General features: G+C 38.5%; 1 protein-coding gene across 1 annotated transcript; it reads left to right on the plus strand.

The window, feature by feature from the left end:
- Positions 1-17,840: 17,840 nt before the first annotated feature.
- On the plus strand, positions 17,841-18,438 carry LOC143596712 (uncharacterized; the record flags this gene model as incomplete). The annotated part of the gene is made up of 1 exon (XM_077075421.1): positions 17,841-18,438. A coding segment is annotated over exon 1 (598 nt), but the record flags the coding sequence as incomplete, so codon positions are not given.
- Between the last annotated feature and the right edge of the window lie 5,384 nt (positions 18,439-23,822).

Here is a 23,822-nt window from a genome sequence, read left to right on the forward strand (position 1 = left end):
ATATCAATATCGATTCGGCATAGGGGTCAAGATGAACTAGCATTCACGAATAGAGTTGTGTTGGTGTGGATAAGTCATGTTAGTTTCACGTGAGCCGTCGATAAAAACCATGTAGAATTGAGGCGTACCAGTTATTGGAATGAAGAAGCTGAAAGAAATATCAAAAGTATGGCAAAGATAGATAGAATTCGGCGAATAGAGGGAAAAACAAAATCAATGTTCTGTGTTCTTAATCGGTCAAGTATCCAAAAATGCTAGACGAGTATACTTTTATCCAGAATTCATATTGGTGTGGTTGTCGTGTTGGATTAGAGGTTGTGCATTGCAAAAGGTTAACACACATGTGTCAAAGAAGTAGGAATTCCAACTTATAGGAATATTTGTTTGAAATGATATACTGTGACAAGTTTTGAATACGACTACGCGGAAGGTCACTTAGCTTAAGAAGAGGAACTGATAAAGTAGCGAAAGAGATCATTAAGCTCTAATGAATCGTACCGTCATGCCGTCATTGTTGATACTCTAAAGTACTTTAGGTTTTGAATTAGCGGCGTGTCCATTTTTTTTGTACATATATATTGATGATATTTTGTAATGGTTTGTTGGAAGTGTTGGTTACCATAACAGGATTACTAGAATTCATGCGCACGTGCAAATTTATAGTTACATTGATCACCAATAATTATAAATTTGCCTTGCATGGTCACCCTAGTTTTCTCCTATCAGGTGTTTTATGAATTTTCGTTCATAACTATAGTTTGTATTTTTCCTAGGCAAGCTCTTATGGCACTCCTAGTAATGCAATATGGGCTCCTATGTTACTCAGTCTATGGCTTTCTATGGATAACGATGAAGGTAAATCACATAATCTTCTTGGCTAAGTACAAGAAATAAATTATTAACACAAAAACAGGGTCGAAGTCCCCAAATAGTCCCGAACATAACACACTCCAGTTAACAGAAAACGCCCTCTCAACATAAAACGCCCTTTGGCAATGGCAGATACTCTCGAGCATAACTCGCTCCTATAAAATTAGTGTACCCAATAAACAACAATATTGATCACGTGTGCATAAAGTTCTTACAAGTATCCATGAGAAAATCAATAGCTTATCATGTATGCACACTTTCAAATCAATCAGGTCATCACTTAGTTGTTAATCCTCTAAATGATGTCTTAGAGTTCTATAAGCCAAATCATATAACTAGTCACTTCCAATACCCAACCCTTAGAGTTCAATTGAACTTAAGTGTTTTCATATGCCTAATTGGTCAAGGTCTTTGCAGTGTCAGATTTTTAGCGAGTAGGGATCCTTAAAGAATTTTGGTTAAACCTTAGAAATCTCTAATGAATTCTAATTCACTGAAACATTTGGCTCTGATACCAATCTGTCACACCCTTGCCAATAGGGGGCCTGGGAGTTTCAAAGACAAATTGGTACCAAGTGTAAGCAGCGGAATGTTATTGATAAAAATAAGTTACAACGTTTGCACTAAGTATTTATGACAAGGTGTAACTACACAACTATCTCTTCTCTGACACTGCTACAATCCCGAGGTTGGTTCTACTAATCTTCTTGGCATCTAATCTTCATAATTCATCTTCAGCATACGCCTCTATCCTTAAGCATTCTCATTACAAAGCTAATCCAAATTGCTAATCCCCATAGTACCTGAATACATGCTAAAAAGTGTCAACTAAAAAGTTGGTGAGTTCGTGAGTTTAGCTCACGTACACATAAAACAATTCATTTATAAAAGCGAACAAGTTTACGTGTATGTAAGTATAAAGCATGGTGCACATCAATCAAGTCCACAATCAAACCTGCAACTAGCATAAGTATCCCCAACTCCTACTAGAAGTTAAACCATCCCGGACTATCACCCTGCTAAAAGCAATAATCAAACATGTAGGTTATATGCCGCAACGATCCGCATATCTCAGTGTGGTTTACCCAACAAAGGGTCACTGCGCGTGGGGGTCTCCCAAATAGTACTACCCATACAAGCCTCCGGCCATTCCCCTGGGCTAATGATTGTGTAAAAGTTGGGACAAAATTTAGCAGTAAAACACCTCTTGATAAATATCACACCATAAGTAAAACCAACATGTATCCAGCCCAAAAGGTTTAAGTAAAAAGGACAGCACGAAACTCACCTCGATCCGTATGCAATATGTATATGAAAGATAATTAATGAGCTTGCACTATGCTAGAAATCTCCAAGTACTCCTAAAATGTATTAATCAACAACAAATTATTGGCCAGCAATGTAAAATTCGCTGTTGGTATTATGTACTAGCTCATTTTTAGTGTTGGCCCAAATGTTTGGTTCCCCATGAATAAAGTTGCATTTAATGAAAGTTTATACTTAAATAACATGATAATATAGGGTTTGTGTGTTTAGGCATATAGTTGTTGGTAGTTTTAGTTTTAGTTAGCTCAATTCAGTTGTTAGTTCCGATAAAGTTTCCATTTTCAGAAAGTTCGGGCCTTCGGTTGGATTTCGGGTTACCGTATGACCATCAGTGCTATTCAACTTAAGTATATTAGTAGCATAATAATTTTTGTTCCAAAATCAGGTCATGGGATTTTGAAAAGTTAACAGTACGGGTTATCATCGACGTTGTCGGGTTTTAATGATATGTCTCGAAAGAATAGTTTTTATAAACGAACACTTATATAATTGAAACTTCTTATTTTACATAAAATATTTTACACTTATTATAAAATTATTTATATCCTGATATTTCAGAAATTTTTGGGTTGTACGGTTTTAGTCCTCGTACCTTCGTTTAACGTTTATTTTGGCAAAAACCGAGTTAAAGACTTAGATAGTTTTTGGTAAATAAGTGAACACTCAAATTATAATTTTATTTCCTTAAAGGCACTGTTAAAATTTAAAAACTTCATCATTTTGAAATTTTCAAGATGCTTGTTCGGTTTATGTATATTTTACCATAACTCGCGTTTAAATGTCAATTCTTGACAAAGGGGTGTTGTATATATTGAAAATGGTTTATAACATTAAAATAAAGTATTTTAAATATAAATTTTGTAAAAATATAAATATTATATTTTTGAAGCATTTTAGTCTTTAAAAGTCGGCATGTCGTCAGTTTTAAACGAAACAATCAGTTTAAACTTGCTAACGGGCCATTTTTCCAAAACCAATTATTCTTAAATATTTTAAAACTTATATTCAGAAAATTTAACTCATAAGTTGTTGTTTCATATTCATACTTTTATATTTTCAGTTTTTCGAGAAATAACTCGTTTCAAAAAATGCCCTTTCGTTATGTTTTTAATAAAAACTCCATTTTGGTCATCTAACATGTTAGGACCCTTTATAATAAATAAAATAATGTTTTTTTTACATCTCTTGGGTTTTAAAAGATGCTTATAGCTGCATTTTCGCTAACGGGCCCGATTTTGGCTCTTTCAAGTCTTAGTTCGGTTTTAAAACGATGATTCATGTAAAACAGTTCCGGGACAGGTTATAACTCATCATAATGATATGTTTTGGGCTGTAAAAATATGCAAAATTATCAGTTTGGTTGTAGGGCTTATTTCTTAGTTAAGCGAGTTACAAAAGTGTCGGTTTAAACGGTTTTTATAGCCCGATTTCAATATTATCCCTTGGGGCTAGTTTACACAATTTCAAGGACTTAAATATGTATGTTTAGCTTATGGAAATTTTGTTAGAATTACAGAAGTTAACAAGGTCGCATGTCGGGTTTGTTTTCGAGCTAGTTTCCACTTAAACGAGCTACCGAATGACTATAAACTGGCTACGGTTTTAAGGGCTGAAATTTGTGTAACTTTTAGAGGTTCATGGTCAAAGTTTTCTGTTATAAATTTGTACTTTTCTATTTTCAACTTATAAGTTTATACCCAACTCACTTTATTGCCGAAAATGCCCTTTGTAAGTCCCCCCGGGGCGTCGCTGATCGATACGAGATCCGCACGATGTCTAGGAGTGCGGAATCCTCCTAGACTCGTTTATGGTGTAGAAGATGAAGAACACGATTACACACAAACAAATACATGAACAAACACACGAATGGAATAAACGAATCTGCAGATCCTTTATATAATAATCAAACCACGTTACAAACCGAACAAAAACAAAGACACGGCCGACCCGAGGTGAGCTCTACCTCGGGTCTGCCCACACGACACTCTCTATCTGTTTCTCTCTAAACAATTGAACTGAACACAAAATACTCTAACTTTCTGAATCCCAAAACCCTAAACAAGACACACATATATATAGATAAACCAACTTCGCGGGCTTAGGCTTGGGCCTGTAGGCGAAGTTGTTCTAACTTCGCCACTTCGTCTCCGCTGGTCAGAATTGCATAGCGACGGTCACAAAATGCACCAACAGACTCCTCTTTGACCGTTGCTCTCAATTCTAACAAACACAAAAGATCATCTGTTACAAAACATGCACCAACAGACACCCTCTTAACTGATGATCTTCTGTTTTCTTCTTCTGGTAGGACTCAATTGCACTGTGATCTTCAAACTTGAACATCACATATACATGCAACATCCATCCTGTCTTCAACCAGCCGTGTCTGAAACTGTCTTGTAGCTCCACAGATCTACCAATCACCCAGCGTCTTCCATATCAGATCTCCCCTTCAGTGTAAGCTCCTCCAAACTATAACAATCAAGATCTTTAACCTGCATCCCCATGCCTAATCGATCATCTCAACCAACACGTGAAGTTCTTCTAACTTCACCAACACGTGAAGTTGTGCTCCCTCCATAACTTCACCAACACGTCGGAATTGTATAGTAAGATAAGGTTCAATCTTCAACTACCCAACATCAAGTGATCAATTTCATCACAAAACCACCTTGACAGAATCTAACACACATGACCATTAATTAATCCGAAGCATCTTCAATCACCAGGGATAACGATCAAGAACATAAACAATTTAATTCCCGATTAAATCCAACTTGTTCCAAAATTTTCATTTTAATAAATAAGCATCACGTTTCAGGATCCTATTCTCGAACGCCTTGAAAATAACATAAATAATATGCTCTAACCGCAATCCAGTAATGACGAAAACCCGAACAAAAATTGACTTTCTTCAGTTGGTCAACCTCGAACAACAACTATTTCTTTGCCCAAAAACACCCAAATATGTGTCAATATCCAGTTTCAATCAATATCCCATTCACAACTTCAACTCCATATCCAGAGTTGACCCGTATTTGTTCACACGTAAGACCAAGAGATACCAAGTTTCACTCGTTGTCGGAACAACGTCTTCGGTCTCACAATAATCGTGTACACCTGGACATTCAGACGAAAACTCCAAACAATTTTTTTTTTTTTTTTATTTTTTTTTTTTAACTTCGCCAAAAGTCAACTTCGCCCAAAAGTCAACTTCGCCTAAAAGTCAACTTCGCCAAAACCCTAAAATTTTAGCGACAACTTCGCCTGAACCCAATAACTTCGCCTATGGCGGCTGTTCGGCCAAAAACACATCAGAAACGTGCCAGAAACACCAAAACGCAGATCTCGAACCATAGCATAAGAGCCTAAGGCTCTGATACCACTTGTAAGTCCCCCCGTGGCATCGTTGATCGATACGAGATCCGCACGAGGTCTAGGAGTGCGGAATCCTCCTAGACTCGTTTAATGGTGTAGAAGACGAAGAACATGATTACACACAAACAAATACACGAACAAACACACGAATGGAATAAACGAATCTGCAGATCCTTTATATAATAACCAAACCACGTTACAAACCGAACAAAAACAAAAACACGGCCGACCCGAGGTGAGCTCTACCTCGGGCCGTCCCACACGAATCTCCCTCTCTGTTTCTCTCTAGACAATTGAACTGAACACAAAATACTCTAACTTTATGGATTCCAAAACCCTAAACAAGACACACGTATATATAGATAAACCAACTTCGCGGGCTTGGGCTTGGGCCTGTAGGCGAAGTTGTTCTAACTTCGCCTATGGTGAAGTTGTTCTAACTTCGCCACTTCGTCTCCACTGGTCAGAATTGCATAGCGACGGTCACAAAATGCACCAACAGACTCCCCTTTGACCGTTGCTCTCAATTCTAACAAACACAAAAGATCATCTGTTACAAAACATGCACCAACACCCTTTCGCTCTTATTTTTATTTAGAACTTGTTTTTAGTTAGCGAAACATGTCGAGACTTGTTTTAATACACAAGAGTGACTCGTTTAAATTTTCATTTTGATATTAAGTTATTGGGTCAAGAGTTTGACCCAAATGAGGAGATTTGACCTAATTGAAGAATATTGAATATTGGAATCTTCTCAACCTCCTCAGAAACTGCTAAGTATTGAACCCGGGTACACCTTGGACCTTCGAGTAAGCTTTTACTTAGCTGAGTACGAGATTTTGCCTTCCGGGCACGGTTTACTTCAAATAATCTTCTTAAGTGGATATCCGAGCAAGGTATACTTTTTGGTGATTTCCGAGTAAGGTTCATCTATTTGGAATATCCGAGTAAGGTTCACTTTGTCAAGCAGGTTTGTTCTTCAAGACCAAGTATTTTACTTTTCCGAGTAAGGTATGGTCAACCAAGTCCAAGAAGCCAAGTAATTGGAAGACCGGGCAAGGTATTATTTAATAATTATGGTCCGAGTATACTTGATGAGTTGATGGAATATCTCTAAGTTATATCGAGTAAGGTTCTGCTCGAGTAAGGTATGTACTCCCGAGTACGCCTTATCAATAAGTTATTCAACTAACAAAGAGCCGAACAGGATCATAGAAGAACAAGGTTGCTCGTGAGGATTTGTCGAGCAAAGTTTGATAAGTCCAAGAAGATTGAAGTCTACTCGGTGAATATTTTACTTGGTAAAATATTCTCTAAGTAAAGTCTACCCGGAAACTGATTCCGAGTACACTTCTATGTTTACCAAGTCTGAACGAAGGCCGAGTACACTGCGTACTCGGAGACTGAAGTTTAATGAAAAGCTTACCCGAAAGACTTGTTTTACACTTAGTATATTTTTGAATATGTAAATTGAGTATGTACTATCGGATAGGGTTTCTAGAAGGAATGACAGCCTGTCTTAGGTTGGCAGGCCTATAAATAGAATAATTAGGGCACGCCGACAATGACACACGAAAGAGAGGAGAATATACGAGAGACAGAGTGGATAAGACCGACACATTAATTAAGACAATATTTTGTGTGTGACGGCTGTCCTAGGATTCCTCCTAAACCCTAATCGATTATCCTTTTGTATGATTAACGTTATATAAATGGAAATCTTTTGAGTGAATCCTTCGTGTGTCTTCGTATATTGAATATTCATTGCAACCATATGTTTGTTATTGATTCCGCCTTTAACAAACGGTCATCTTTCTAAATATAGTAACCCGTCATTAACTCTCTTGTCAACACGATTAATTTTGTGTGAGTTATGACATGATTGATTAAGATCCGATTCGAAACGACCATCATATTTTGGGACCTGACAAGTGGTATCAGAGCTTGTTGCTGCTATTTTTTAGAAAGATTGTTGCTGATTAAGTTTTGAAGAAGAATGACGTAAGCAGAGCACTGTTCGATTGATTTGTGACGTCAGAGGCTCTGTTCTTCATTTTTCTTCCAGATCTACAAGTTTTAGGTGTTTTCTTTTCCTTATTTCACTTAAAGCTTTGATTTTTATTGTTGTATCTTGTTCTATTCATCTCAGACACCTCAGATCTTAGAATTTATTCTCAGATCTGATTATTTTACTCTATTTTCGATAAAAGCTTAACTTTTGTTTTAAGAAAATGTCTGGATATGAGGAACAAGAGGTGTCTACTAATAAGATACCTATATTGTATGGTCAGGAGAACTTTACCAAGTGGAAAGTGCTTTTTGAGGCTGCTGTTTGTTATAATGATGTGGATATGTGGAATTCTATCAAGAATGGACCACAAGCTGCGGTTGAAGAAGGTGCTAATGCAAACGCTATTGCTGCTGTTAGAGAGAGAATGAGAAAGGTTGATGACAGGGCATTGGCTATGCTCAAACTTGGTCTGTCTTGGGAAATCCTCACAAAGGTTGCACATCATCAAACTTCTAAGGCAATGTATGATGCAATCCTTGAGATGTATGAAGGGAACACTGAATTGAAGAACATTAAGAAGCAAAGACTGAAGCAACAGTTAGAAAGATTCAAGTATAGAGATGGTGAAAGGTTGAAGTCAATACTAGAACGTTTTCTGAGTATTGTGAATGAGTTGAGAACAACTGACTATGTAATGACTGACTTTGATTTAAATACAAAGTTGCTCAACTCAATGCCAAAAGAATGGTATACTGCTTGCAAATTCATCCTTCAAAAGCAAAATTTCAATGAATTGAAATTGGATGATGTAGTATGTTTTCTTCAAGCTGCTGAACTAGAAATGATTGAGAATGAAATGATCAAGGAAGATAAACCAAGTTTCAATGTGTCAAATGCTTTAATTGCCCCAATGGGGAATCTTACAACAAAGAATCAACAACAAATTCCAATCATTGAAGAACCAAGTGATCACAACAATGAGACTGCTAGGTCTTTCATTGGAGGTGGTTCAAGCAATCAAAGTGGTCAACAGAGATTTAATGTTCAATTGATTGATGATGATTCAGTTTCTGTGGGAAATGGAAATGCTAAAAGTGCTGGTGCAGGGCATGTTCAAGGGAGTGAGGCACAAGCCCTAATGTCTATGTTCACTGAGTCCTACCATGCATTTGTGGCCAAAAACATGATTCACACAAGTGTAGTGCAGGATGATTTGGAACAAATAAATGCTGATGACCTTGAAGACATGGATCTCAAATGGCAAGCTGCAATGTTGGCATTAAGAAGCAAGAGACTGTACAACAGAACTGGTAGATCACTAGTTTCTGGTCCATATGAGAGAATAGGATTTGATAAGTCCAAGGCTATCTGCTACAACTGTCAACAGCATGGACACTTTGCAAGAGAGTGCAATTTGCCGAGGAACTTTCAAGTCAATCAGTTCCAACAGCCTAGAAACCAACAACAATACCAGCAGAATGTGCATAGAAACAACAACCAGCAGAACTTCAACTTTAACCAAGGATTCAATCCCAACAACAACAACTTCCATCCAAACAATAACTTCAATCCCAATTTAAATAACCACCCTCAGCCTCAGATGAACAACCAGCAGGGAATGAATCAGAATCAAGTATATCAAATGAACAACAATCATAATCAAGCTGTTCAAATCCCTGCAACTCAAAACATTCCAGCAAACCAAAATCAACCAAGAAATCAAGGCAATGTGGCAGTAACTACTCAGCATGAGGGAAGCTTTGACTGGAGTAACCATGAGGAAGATATAGCAGATGATATCAGAAGAGCTAATGTGGCATTCATGGCCATAGACTCCGCATCTTCATCTAAGGTACATTCTGATCTGAATGCTGATTTACCTAAACTTGTCAATGAATTAAAAGAAAAGATTGGTAAGTTGGAAGTGAGTGTTTTAAGAAGCAAAGCATTATCAATGCTTATGAGGCAAGTGAGATTGTTAGTGAGGAAAGAATGAAAAGTTTGGAAGAGGATTGTATGAATAGCTATAGAGCTCAGACAAGATTCACAACAGAAATCAGTGGGTTGAAGAAGATGGTGATTGATGAAAAGGTGCTGAATACAAAGCTGCAAACTGAAAATGAATTCCTAAAGAACTTAGTTTCAACTGGAAACATTTGTGGAATTCTGAATAAAGTAAAAGAAGATGAAAAGTACAAGGCTGTTCCACCACCATTCAACAACAACTTTATGCCTAAAGTTGACAAAGAAAAGAGAAGTGCTTATCTACAACAATTCAAAGATGTGTTTCAAGACAAAGAAGATGTTGCAGATTTGTACAAAAATGTTGAGGTGAGTGAAGATGGTGAATTTGTTATGAAGAAAGAAATGAAAAAGGAAAAGTCAATTGGAGTTCAAGTCTCTGAAGATGACTTTGATTCAGATGAATTAGATCAAGATGATCTAAGTAATTTGAGTGATCAAATCACTGAAAAAGAAATTCAAGCTGCTGAAAAAGGAAGAAAATATAAAAAGCCTGAATCTGTTGATCAACTTCCAATGTATCCTTCAGTTACACATAAAATGAAAAGAATGAATGAGCAAATTAAGAGAGAACATGTTTCGTTTGACATAGGTGAAAAGAAGAATGTGAATTACAATGCTGTCAGACCTCCAAGCAAAAAGTTTTTGGAGAAGTTAGAAAAGAACAAGAAAAAGAAGGTAAATAAGTAAGAAATGGATATTGAATATTTTACTCATATTTATCCTATCTTTTCAAGTGTTGAAGACTTTGATGTGGGAGAGGTAGAGAATGTTGAGGAATATGAAAGAAGGAAGTCAAGATATAGAGAGAATGAAGATGATCAACCACTAAACTTGAAAAAGGTTGTCTTTGTTAAAGGGAATGTGGAAAGAAATGACATCAGAATGGCTGAGTTTGTACCATTCTCAATTGATTATGACAATCTGAAAAACAAAAAGACAATTGGTGTAAGAGAGCCCAAACCAAGTGAACGATTCAGGAAACCACAAGAACATGAGATGTTCAAAAGAAAGGTGTGGTGTAGAAAGTGTGATGAATATGGACACCATACTGATTCATGTAATGAGAGACTCAAGTTTCAGCCATTCCATGTCCCAAATGGAACAAAGTTTGGTCAAGACTTTGTTTTGTACAAAGAGAAGTATGCAATGTATTTGGGAAAGGGAAAAGTGAATAGAAAAGAGATAAGAGTTGAAGTGAAGGGTGAGACAAAGAAGAAGATGCATATGACTGAAAATGTGAAAAGAAGTAAATCACCTCAGAAGCAAAAGCAGGTGAAAAGGGAAAACCAGTCATTGAAATTCACCAAGAATACTCATTCAGTCAAGTCTGATGAGTCACAAGAATCATCAGGCAGTGAGAATTCAAAAAGAAAAGTTGTATATCAAAGAAAGAAACAAGTTGTACTCACTGGTGATGAAAAGTTCTTATTGCAACATGGATATGAACCACAAGGTTTCACATGGAAACCCAGAACTGGAGCTAAAGTTGAAGCTATAACTGATGTAAGAGACTTCTCAGAATCTAAGGACTATGTCTTACAAGAAAATAGAACTGCCTCAGTTGAGCTTGACAATTCAGCTTCACTTGTCAAGACACCAAGAGAGTGTGGGTATGAAACTGACCATTCAGACAACTTGGAGATCACTCAAGAAGATCCTGAACCTACTACACTCATTTCCTAAGCTGCCACTAAAATTGACCCTGATAAGTTGCAAGTTGAAGAAGCTTGCATCTCATCACTAAACTAATCAAATTTCTCTTTGTGCAGGAACAGGACACTCCATTGAATGATATATGGTATATGGATAGTGGTTGTTCTAGGCACATGACTTGTGACAAGAGGTCACTTGTGAATTATGTAGAGAAGTATGAGGGTCCAGTTGCCTTTGGGAGTGATGAAAATGGAGAAAAGATTGTGGGTAAAGGGATATTGACAAATGGGAAGGTGTCTTTTGACAATGTCTTTCATGTTGAGGGATCAATCAATCAATCAATCATGCCCAGTAAAATCCCACCGACAGCAAAGCTATAAGTAGGGTCTGGGGAGGGTGGGATGTAGGCACACCGTACCTCCATCCAAAGGAATGAAGAGGTGGCTTCCACCGTACCTCCATCCAAAGGAATGTTGAGGGACTACAATACAATTTGTTTAGTATATCTCAAATGTGTGATAAGGGTTACAAAGTCAGTTTTGATGATTCTTATTGTTTCATCTTAAAACCTGAGTTTGTGATCCCACCTGAGATGATTATGATGATGGCACCAAGAAATGGCAACTTGTATGAGTTGAATATGAAAGATGCTATTTCAAGAGGTGGTGCATGTTTTGTGTCCAAAGCCACTGAAAATGAGTCTAAATTGTGGCATAGGAAGTTGTGTCATGTGAACTTAAAGAATATGAATAGACTGGTCAAGGGTGAACATGTGATTGGTTTACCTACAAGAGAATTTAAGTCAGATGATCATTGTGACTCATGTCAGAAGGGAAAACAACACAAGTCTACTCATAAGACAAAGCTCATCAACTCAATTGATCAACCACTTGAGTTACTTCACATGGATCTTTTTGGTCCTGTGAGTGTACCAAGTATTGGAAAGAAAAGATACTGTTTGGTGATCATTGATGACTATTCAAGATATACTTGGGTTTATTTCCTAAGTACCAAAGATGAGACTACTGAGTTGATTAAAGGATGTGTCACAATGATTGAAAACAAGCTGAATAAGAAAGTGAAGATGCTGAGAAGTGACAATGGTACTGAGTTCAAAAATGGAGTTATGGAAGAATTTTGTGCTATGAAAGGAATACTTCAACAATTTTCAGCTCCAAGAACTCCTGAACAAAATGGTGTTGCAGAAAGGAGAAACAGAAGACTAATAGAAGCTGCAAGAACCATGTTGGTTGATGCTAACTTACCTGTCACATTCTAGGCTGAAGCAATTGTGACAAATGCAAATTTTAGGTTAACTCTGTTAACTAAACCCAGTTAAATCCTGTTGACTATGTCTATAAACTCAGTTAGTTCTGTTAACTATGAGTATGAACTCTCGTACATGTGATGTCATGTATGCGTATATTTAGGTCAACGTGTCATTGGTGACTTAAACAAGAATAAGTGGATAATCATAACTAGAATAACAAACTAGTCATGCATGTTATAATAAATAGGTTATGTAACATGTATGATAAGTATAATGTGCTATTTGATTAATATGTTATATTATGGTTATTACATGATGATGTGATTGTAAGTAAGCTAAATGATTAAATAGGTTATATTGTATGTCATGTAACATGTTTATTATTTAAATGGAACCTTTGGTTATGTTACATAGGAAATGTTTATTAAAATATGTAGCATGTCACACATGAGTTAATAAAAGTTAACCTAAGTAATTTTATTCATTAAATCAATCATAAAGGGTTGTTAATAACAAGGAGGTTACAACTATTGGATGCCAACACCTTTTCTTTTCCCTTTCCCTCTCTCCCTTGGCCGTAGATCCCACACACACACACATACTCTCACTTTTTGTTTTTGTAAACATCATCTTCTAGTATTTTCTCCATAACACAAGAGTTGGTGATTTTGGTAAACAAGGGTTTAAGCATTTGATCAAGCAAAGTGAGTAGATTATTATGTTTATATGTTTCTTTTTCTTTTAATTCATATGAACCTTGTATCCAAATGGTTGGATCATGAAAGGGGATGATCAAAGTTTGACAAATAAAAAGGATTTTTGTATGAGTCTTGATTAATATTTTGAGTCCTTTATAAATACTTGTGTTCTTATTATGAAATCAAATGGATAAAAATAAGACATGCAATTTGATTTGGTAAGAATGTTTCTTGATGATTGTTGAATCAAAGGATAGAAAAGTTGTGATTTGTAGTTGATTGTGGTTAAAACTGTTTATTGGCAGATTAGATGTTACGGATTTGGATTATTTATAACTTGATGATATGTTTGAGTTTTTGATCGATTTTTGATTCTATGAACATGTACTTTGAATTTAGTTTTCAGAAAGTCCGAAATCTTAATTTTTGGACACTGTTTAAATAATTTTTATTAATTTACAAAATCAGGATGCAAATCTAAATTAGAGAAAATAATTCTGAGTTGAGTTGTAAATTTCATAACTTGATGATAAAAATAGATATGGATATAATTCAACTTCTAGGATGTTGTAAATTGAATTAGGAATCTAGTCCAATTGGTCTTGCATCAATTGGACAAATATGGAATTTTTGACAAATTTTTGATTACTGCTGTGTTGTTGTAGAAATATAAATCATGTTGTTGTAGTAAATGAATATTCTGGACGAATTGGTAAATCCAAAAATTGTGAGAAAAATATATGTTGAACCTAATACTGATATGTACATGTGTGATTTATTTGGTAATTTAATTGTGAGTTTTGATTGATGAGAAAAATCGGTTTAGGTGGTATAAATTGTTAAAGGTGATAAAGGTGTTAGTTGAATTGAGATAATTGCAAATTGTGATATGTTAGTTGTGGTAAATTAGAACTTTGACTTTTTAAGTCAACTTAGAACTAGTTGACTAAATAGTTAGTCTTGCTTGTGATGTTGTGAAAGTGTATTGATCATAGAATTGCAAGGAATATGGCTAAGTGTGTATACTTGATGATTGTTTAAGTGTGACTAGAATTATAAGGTAAACATTCTAAGTCCAACCTTTTAGTCAAAGGTCAATATTTTAGTCAAAGGTCAAAACTTATAGTCAAAGGTCAATATTTTAGTCAAAGGTCAAAACTTTAGTCAAAGTCAACAAAAGTCAAACTTTGGTCAAAAGTCTTTTTAAAAAAACAATGGGAGATTGTTGGATACTAGTGGTTCTAGGAACCATCCCACAAGTTACTTACATACTTGCATTTTTAGGGTCTTAGCACGTGACGCATTTACTTCGGTCGGATTTGTGTAATACCCGAAGCACCAACAAGATGAGTTTACGGCCCCACTTTTATACCTTTCCTTTGGGGGAGGAAACATGCAAAACTGTTTTACTTTACTTGCTCTAAATCTTTACACAACCGTTTGGTTGCTTATAACGTAGTGTTTCTTTGCCATGGAAAGTCCTCACGAACATCGGACCGTTAACTAAGGTTAACTGGCGTGGTAAATTTAAATAGTACTATTGGGTTTGACAAATCCCACCCTTCATTATTCTCGACTGGAGGTCGAACGGGGTGTAACTTTGACCAAACATTGTTAAGTTTTGGCAATACTTGACTTGAGGCAATAACTAGTCAGCTTCGGTCGTGATGGAAACATAACACTATGAGGCAACGAGTTAACTAAGTGTAGTTAGCCATGGGCCACTTTTATTTATAAATATTTATGAACTGATAGAGCATAACTTACTTTGAAAACCTGTGAACTCACCAACCATATGTGTTGACTCTTTTTAGCATGTTTTCCTCAGGTCACTAGCAAGCACTTGGATTAGGATAACATTGCATGCATGGACTCGCATTGGTTTAAGTTTGAAAACATTTATTTAATATTGGTTTTGCGCTTGTAGCGCCATGAATTATTTAAACTTGTTTGGGAGATGGCTCCCGCACTTTGTTTAGCTTCCGCACTAGCACTTAAGTACTCTGAACATTTTATTTTGATTTGTTAAAACTTTTAAGACCATGTAGATGTCGTTTGGTGTGATTAATGTGTTCGGATCCTGGTTTGTCACCCGCCTTACGGTAAAACTCCGTTAGTGGATATTTGGGGGTGTGACAGATTGGTATCAGAGCCATTGGTTATAGCGAACCAGGTTGCATACCATTTCATATAGGTTGCAGTCCGGTCTATTGCTTTTCATGATGCATTAGTTACACTGCACATATATACATGAGATACCACTCACTCATCCCAACCCCAACCCTTGTGTCACAGTATGTCTTCGTCGTCATCTGATCACGCCCGTGAGAAAGCACCTATCATCGCTGAGGAGAGCACACCACCTGCGTCCCCGAGACTGAAGAGGCAGCAGACCATCCCTGATGCTGGCACATCTACTACTGAGGAGTCTTCGCCCGAGCACACGTTCTTGCTTAAGCTCCAGTGCGACTGGGAATGGTACCCAGAGGTGGTGACCATGATGATTGAGAAGGAGGAGGTTCCACCCCTAGCTGTTGTAGGTCCTTCTTGCCCTACTCTACCCGCCCTGCCATGCCCTCCTGAGCGGGTGATAGCTGCACTTGTTTCTGGCCTGGATAAGGCGCAGTGTGGGAAACAGGGTATGAAGTCGGACATTGCTAAGCTAGCGCAGAAACAGAGTGGAGCCAAGCATAAGATGGATTTCTTGAGGGAGCTCTGCGATCGGAGGTCAGAGATGCACTACAAGTTAACCTTTGAAGTTGAGTGGCTAGGTGAGAAGATGCAGATGCTTGCAGACAGGGTGATAGATCTGACTAACGAACTGAACATTGCTCGTAACCGTATTCGGGATCTGGAGGACCGGCTGGCACCTCCAGAGGACCCAGTGGAGGACCCTGAAGAAGACCCAGAGGAGGACCCCGAGGAGGATCCGGAGGAAGACCCCGAGGAGGAGCCCAAGGTGAGCGGGTCATCGGGAGTATCTGACGAGTGATATCGTCAGTTGGTATTTGTTTGGATTTCTTTCTTTTATGAACCTAGGTGGGAGGGTTGTTCCCATCCAACAGAGGATATTTTTGAACTATGATGTTTGGATTGAATGATTGTAATCGGATTACAAGTTATCTTTTCAAGTATTGTTTTCTTAAATTGTGTTGTGATGTTCATAAATTAGTTGTTTGATTGTTATTGATGTACTAGAATTAAGGCATTAATCCGGTCTATGTTCACGACTGCGTAGGATTATGTCGGGACGTGGACGTGGCCATGGCAGGGGCAGCATCAACCTCACTCCAGCAGAACTGGCGGCACTCATCAACAAGCATGTGACCGCAGCGATTGCAGCCGCCCAGATTCCGGGGCAGGCGGTAGGGGGTAAGTATACACTTTGCTGTCATTATGACCTATCGAAACTCAGGCACTAACACTTACTTTGTGAACCAAAAATCTAGGAGCCGCAGGGTGCACCTTTAAGAACTACATGGATTGTAAACCCCATGCGTTTAAAGGCACCGAGGGGGCTGTCGGTTTGCTGCGCTGGATAGAGAAGGCAGAATCAGTGTTTGCTATGTGTAATTGCTCGGCTGCGAGCCAGGTGAAGTTTGCTACAGGAACTCTCGAGGAGTCAGCACTTACTTGGTGGAATACCCAAGTTCAGTTGTTGGGTCTAAATGCGGCCAATGCTATGTCATGGGAGGAATTCAAAAATCTGATCAAGACCGAGTATAGCCCGCGTGGTGAAGTGCAGAAGTTAGAGCATGAGTTTTGGAATTTGCGGATGGAGGGTTCCGACATTGAGGCTTATACGACACGATCCCATGAGTTAGCGATACTGTGCCCTCAAATGATCGATCCTGCTTATAAGAGGGTCGAAATGTATATTGACGGTTTACCTCCGCAGATCCAGAGTATGGTGACATCGGCAAATCCCGCCAACATTCACGATGCCGTCCGGTTAGCTCATAAGTTAACTGATCAAGCCGTCAAACAAGGCACTCTCCCGTCCAAGAAGTCTGCTACTGGCACATCCGATAATAAACGCAAGTGGGAGAGTAGTGGCAACAACAACTCCAACAACAAGAGCACCTCTTCAGGCCACAATCAACAGAGACGGTTTGAGTCTCCTCGCAGGAACAACTACCCGAGCCAGAACCAACAACAGGGAAGATATCAGGGGAAACTCCCAAAGTGTAACAAGTGTAACTTCCATCATGCGGGGAAATGTGATAAGTACCGTTGCAACAAGTGTGGCTGACATGGCCACGAAACCAAGTTTTGCCGAGCAGACAACCCCTAGAAACAAGCCCCACCTCAAGAGGCCCCGAAAGGGTGTTTTGAGTGTGGACAGGAGGGTCACTTTAAGAGAAACTGCCCCAAACTGAAGAATGCTGGTAACGGAGGGGCAAATGGCAACGGGAAGAATGGTAACAATGGGAATGGTAACAACGGAGGTGAAGGCAGGGGAAGAGCCTTCGTTATTGGTGGTGGTTCAGGTGAGACTTCTAACGACTCCGTAACTATTACCGGTAAATATAAAATGAATGGTTGTTATGCGCTAACTTTATTTGATACCGGGGCCGATCGAAGTTTCGTGTCAACTAAATTTTGTGAAATGGTTAATAGCACCCCATCTGCCCTAGAGTCTAAGTACACTATCGAGTTAGCAGATGGTAAAACCATCCAAGTGTCCCATATTTTGAAGGGTTGTACCGTAGAATTGTCTAGTCATTTGTTTCCCATAGATCTTATGCCGATTGAACTTGGTAGCTTCGACTTAGTTATTGGGATGGATTGGTTGTCCGAGCACCGAGCCGAGGTTGTTTGTCACGAGAAGATCGTCCGCATACCTCTCCCTGGGGGAGAAACTCTCATTGTTCATGGTGAGAAAGAGAGTGCGACAGTTGGGATCATTTCCCTTATGAAGGCACAGAAGTTACTGCGTAAAAGCCATACTGCGATCTTAGCCCTAATCACCGACAAAGGTACTGACGAGGCTGTGGAGGAGGAGGTCTCAATCGACCAGATCCCTATTGTTAGAGACTTTCCTGAGGTTTTCCCCGAAGACCTACCTGGCCTTCCGCCTCACAGACAAGTGGAGTTCCAAATCGACCTAACACAAGGAGTTGTTCCTGTAGCTCGTGCACCGTATCGCCTTGCTCCGAAGGAGTTAGAGGAACTGTCTAAGCAGTTGCAAGAACTGCTAGATAAGGGTTTCATACGCCCCAGTTCATCCCCGTGGGGAGCCCCAGTCCTATTCGTGAAGAAGAAGGATGGAACTCTACGCATGTGTATCGACTATCGGGAACTTAATAAGGTGACGACCAAGAACCGGTATCCCTTGCCACGTATTGATGATCTATTCGATCAGCTGCAAGGATCCAGTTACTACTCGAAGGTCGACCTTAGGTCGGGTTATCACCAACTCCGAGTTCGGGAAGAAGACATTGCGAAAACAGCGTTTCGCACTCATTATGGACACTATGAGTTTGCCGTTATGCCATTTGGGTTAACAAACGCCCCAGCCGTATTCATGGACCTCATGAATCGTGTTTGTAAGCCTTATTTGGATAAATTCGTCATTGTGTTCATAGACGACATCTTGATATATTCGAAGACAATGGAGGAACATGAAGAGCACTTGCGATTAATGATGGAGCTACTCATGAAGGAACAACTGTATGCCAAATTATCGAAGTGCGAGTTCTGGATGCGTGAAGTAAAATTTTTGGGCCACGTGGTAAGTGGGGAGGGAATCCAAGTGGACCAGTCCAAGATTGAAGCAATCAAGGATTGGCCAAACCCGAAAACTCCCACCGAGATCCGTCAATTTCTGGGATTAGCTGGTTATTATCGCAGATTTATTGGAGGATTTTCCAAGATTGCTCAACCACTCACATCCTTAACCCGCAAGGGCATTGTGTATAAGTGGACCTATGCACATGACACAGCATTTCAAACTCTGAAAGACAAGCTGTGTAGTGCGCCAATCCTATCACTGCCCGAAGGAGTAGAAGACTTTGTTGTTTACTGCGATGCTTCACTGCAAGGAATTGGATGTGTGCTTATGCAACGGGAAAAGGTCATCGTATATGCTTCTCGACAACTGAAGACCGCTGAAAAGAACTACACGATCCATGACTTAAAACTTGGAGCCGTCATCTTTGCACTAAAAATCTGGAGGCATTACCTCTATGGATCCCAGTGTACGATATACACTGACCATAAGAGCCTCCAGCATATATTCGAGCAGAAAGAACTGAACATGAGGCAGAGACGATGGGTCGAGTTGCTTAACGATTATGAATGTGCTATTAAGTATCATCCGGGTAAAGCCAACGTGGTGGCTGACGCCTTGAGCCGAAAAGAAACTTTGAAGCCCAGGAGGGTTAGGGCTTTACAACTAACGATTCACTCTGGTCTACCCGAAAAGATCAAGGATGCCCAGTTAGAAGCTCTGAAAGCCGAGAATTTTGATGCCGAATCTTTGCGCGGTGTAGACGGGAACTCAGAGGTTAAGTCGGATGGCATTCGGTATTACCATGATCGAATTTGGGTACCGCGTTCTGGGGATCTAAGAACACTGGTCATGGACGAAGCACACAAATCCCGATACTCAGTACATCCGGGATCAGATAAGATGTACCATGACTTAAAAGAGCTATACTGGTGGCCGAGTATGAAAGAGGAAATTGCTGGGTACGTGGCTAAGTGTCTGACATGTGCCAAAGTGAAAGCAGCACATAGGAAACCGCCGGGATTACTTCAACAACCCGAAATTCCTATGGGGAAATGGGAACATATATCCATGGATTTCATATCCAAACTACCCAAGACACCCAGCGGTTGCGACATGATTTGGGTCATAGTGGATCGATTGACCAAATCCGCACATTTTCTAGCCATCCGGGAAGCGGACAAGACGGATAGGCTGGCTCGCATTTACATTAAAGAAATCGTTTCCCGTCATGGTGTGCCGATATCGATTATTTCAGACCGTGATGCTAGGTTTACCTCAAACTTTTGGAAATCGTTGCAAAAGTCGTTGGGTACACGACTGGATATGAGCACGGCTTATCATCCACAAACAGACGATCAGAGCGAGCGAACAATACAAACATTGGAGGATATGTTAAGGGCGTGCATCATCGATTTTGGGAGCAGTTGGGAGACGCACTTGCCTTTGGTTGCGTTCTCTTACAATAACAGTTACCATACGAGCATACAAGCAGCCCCTTTTGAAGCTCTGTATGGGCGTAAATGCCGATCACCACTCTGCTGGGCGGAAGTGGGTGAGAGCCAACTAACTGGCCCTGAAATAGTTCATGAAACGACGGACAGGATAGTTCAGATCCGAAACCGTATGGCAGCAGCACGTGATCGTCAGAAAAGTTATGCTGATAAGCGTAGAAGGCCTTTGGAATTTGAAGTCGGGGACAAAGTTTTATTAAAAGTGGCACCGTGGAAGGGTGTCATTCGTTTCGGAAAACGGGGGAAAGTTGAGCCCGCGTTACGTAGGGCCATTCGAAATCATGGAACGAATCGGTCCAGTGGCTTATAGGTTGGACTTACCGGAACAACTCCGCGGGGTACATAACGTCTTCCACGTATCAAATCTTAAAAAGTGTTTGGCTGACGAAAACTTGATAGTTCCTTTGGAGGAACTAGAAGTGGACGAACAGTTACGTTTCATCGAAGAGCCGGAGGAAATCATGGATCAGGACGTAAAGACCCGTAGGCACAGTAAAACTCCTATCGTTCGCGTTCGTTGGAACTCTAAGCGTGGACCAGAGTTCACATGGGAGCGCAAAGACCAGATGAAAGAAAAGTATCCACACCTATTCAATCCTGAAGCCAAACCATAGGTACGATTTAAATTTTCGGGACGAAAATTCTTTTAACAAGGGGATGATGTGACAAACCTAAAATTTTTCTTTTTATCCCCTTCATGTCCCAGTCTAATGGTGACATCACATTAATTTTCGGGACGAAAATTCTTTTAACAAGGGGATGATGTGATAATTGCAAATTTTAGGTTAACTCTGTTAACTAAACCCAGTTAAATCCTGTTGACTATGTCTATAAACTCAGTTAGTTCTGTTAACTATGAGTATGAACTCTCGTACATGTGATGTCATGTATGCGTATATTTAGGTCAACGTGTCATTGGTGACTTAAACAAGAATAAGTGGATAATCATAACTAGAATAACAAACTAGTCATGCATGTTATAATAAATAGGTTATGTAACATGTATGATAAGTATAATGTGCTATGTGATTAATATGTTATATTATGGTTATTACATGATGATGTGATTGTAAGTAAGCTAAATGATTAAATAGGTTATATTGTATGTCATGTAACATGTTTATTATTTAAATGGAACCTTAGGTTATGTTACATAGGAAATGTTTATTAAAATATGTAGCATGTCACACATGAGTTAATAAAAGTTAACCTAAGTAATTTTATTCATTAAATCAATCATAAAGGGTTGTTAATAACAAGGAGGTTACAACAATTGGATGCCAACACCTTTTCTTTTCCCTTTCCCTCTCTCCCTTGGCCGTAGATCCCACACACACACACATACTCTCACTTTTTGTTTTTGTAAACATCATCTTCTAGTATTTTCTCCATAACACAAGAGTTGGTGATTTTGGTAAACAAGGGTTTAAGCATTTGATCAAGCAAAGTGAGTAGATTATTATGTTTATATGTTTCTTTTTCTTTTAATTCATATGAACCTTGTATCCAAATGGTTGGATCATGAAAGGGGATGATCAAAGTTTGACAAATAAAAAGGATTTTTGTATGAGTCTTGATTAATATTTTGAGTCCTTTATAAATACTTGTGTTCTTATTATGAAATCAAATGGATAAAAATAAGACATGCAATTTGATTTGGTAAGAATGTTTCTTGATGATTGTTGAATCAAATGATAGAAAAGTTGTGATTTGTAGTTGATTGTGGTTAAAACTGTTTATTGGCAGATTAGATGTTATGGATTTGGATTATTGATAACTTGATGATATGTTTGAGTTTTTGTGACATTCATGATAAAACGAGGTATACTATATTTATTACGTAGCAATTAAACGATAAATCGGTTAATTCGTAGTGCTTAAGCGAGTAACCGACCGATACTAATTATGACCCGTATACATACTGAGGGGTCATATACGAGTTATATATATGTTATAGAGGCTAACATATTGATATTTAGGCCCCAGTACGTTTAAAACTCTTTAGACGAAAAAGGTTTCGTTTATCGATACGCTATAAGCTTAAACGCAATCGTTAATATCAAAACAAGCATTGTAGCATCCGTTAAGCCGAAAAAGATTTATAAAACACTTATATGACATGTTCTAAGCAATCCGTGAAAATATTTTGGAAGTTTACAACGAGTCAGTACGTTTTTCTTATTTTACAAAAATAAGCCGAAAAACACTCGTTTTTGCGCTATTTCTCATACCCGAATTAATTTTCTTGCGAAAAACCGAACCCGAACTAAACTTGAAGTGGGCTTTTCATGCTTGGGCTTGTGTGATTGGAGTAATGGGCCAAAACAGCCCATTAAGGGGCTTCCAAGGATTTCCGATCGGAACATTTACCAAACATCACATTATTGTTATAAACATAACTTCATCCTTAAGTTTTTTTTTCATTCATTCTAATTTACAAAACATTTGAAGTCCAGCAGCTCTAACCTCTGTTCTCTCAACTCCCTTTCAAAAAACCCTAAGGTAAGATCAAAGTTTATAAAGATTTAACCAAGTTTGATTTATATAATTAACATATAAACATGTTTTAGTTAGTTTTAAACATGTTTAACCATCCAAAAACCCTAAAAATCAAGTAAAATTATGTTTTGATGTTAAACATGTTTACAAACCAGGAACATATACTTTTTTGGTCAAAAACGCGGATTAGAATACGAATACAACGTTTTTACGGTTAGAAAGTTCGGTTTGAACCCAAAACCGAAACCCTAATTATCAAGGCTGTTACATGGATGATTTATGCTTGGTTTGATGTTATATGATATGTAGATATACTGAGTTTGCAACCCGAGACCCGGAAAGTCGTTTAAGCTAGCAAAATTCATCGAAAACCGACAAGGTAAACCCGTAATACTCGTTTAGGGGCTGTTTAGTATTAGGTTGTGACGTGCTTGTTGTTAGCTTGTGAAAACTTTCAGGGACATTAGGGATCATATAAATGAGTCCCTGTTCAAATTTGGTAATTTTTCGATAAACGGAGAATATTTGGTGAATTTATTCCCGTTTATGAGCGTTTATTTGGGAAAAATAGCTAAACATATTGAAAAATTATGAAACTTGGTTTTGGAGTTTAATATGTGATGGTAAGATCACTGGTAAAGTTTTGGAATCATTGGAAATGTCTAAGTATGGTTTGTGCGATCATGGCTTAACCGAATTTTAACAGCCGAAAAACGCACAAAAAGGCATTTTATCAAAAGAGTTAGGTTCTGAAAATTTTGCAGGGGCTATTTAATAACATTGAGGCCATTGATAAAAATTATCGGATTTTTCGGAGGTCGTTTGATATAAACGGGCCATTTATTAC

The sequence above is a fragment of the Bidens hawaiensis genome, unplaced genomic scaffold (assembly GCF_021521415.1).
Source record: "Bidens hawaiensis isolate Kalapana, Puna unplaced genomic scaffold, B.hawaiensis_p1.1 tig00046891_1, whole genome shotgun sequence".
In the NCBI taxonomy this organism is placed as follows: Eukaryota; Viridiplantae; Streptophyta; class Magnoliopsida; order Asterales; family Asteraceae; genus Bidens; species Bidens hawaiensis.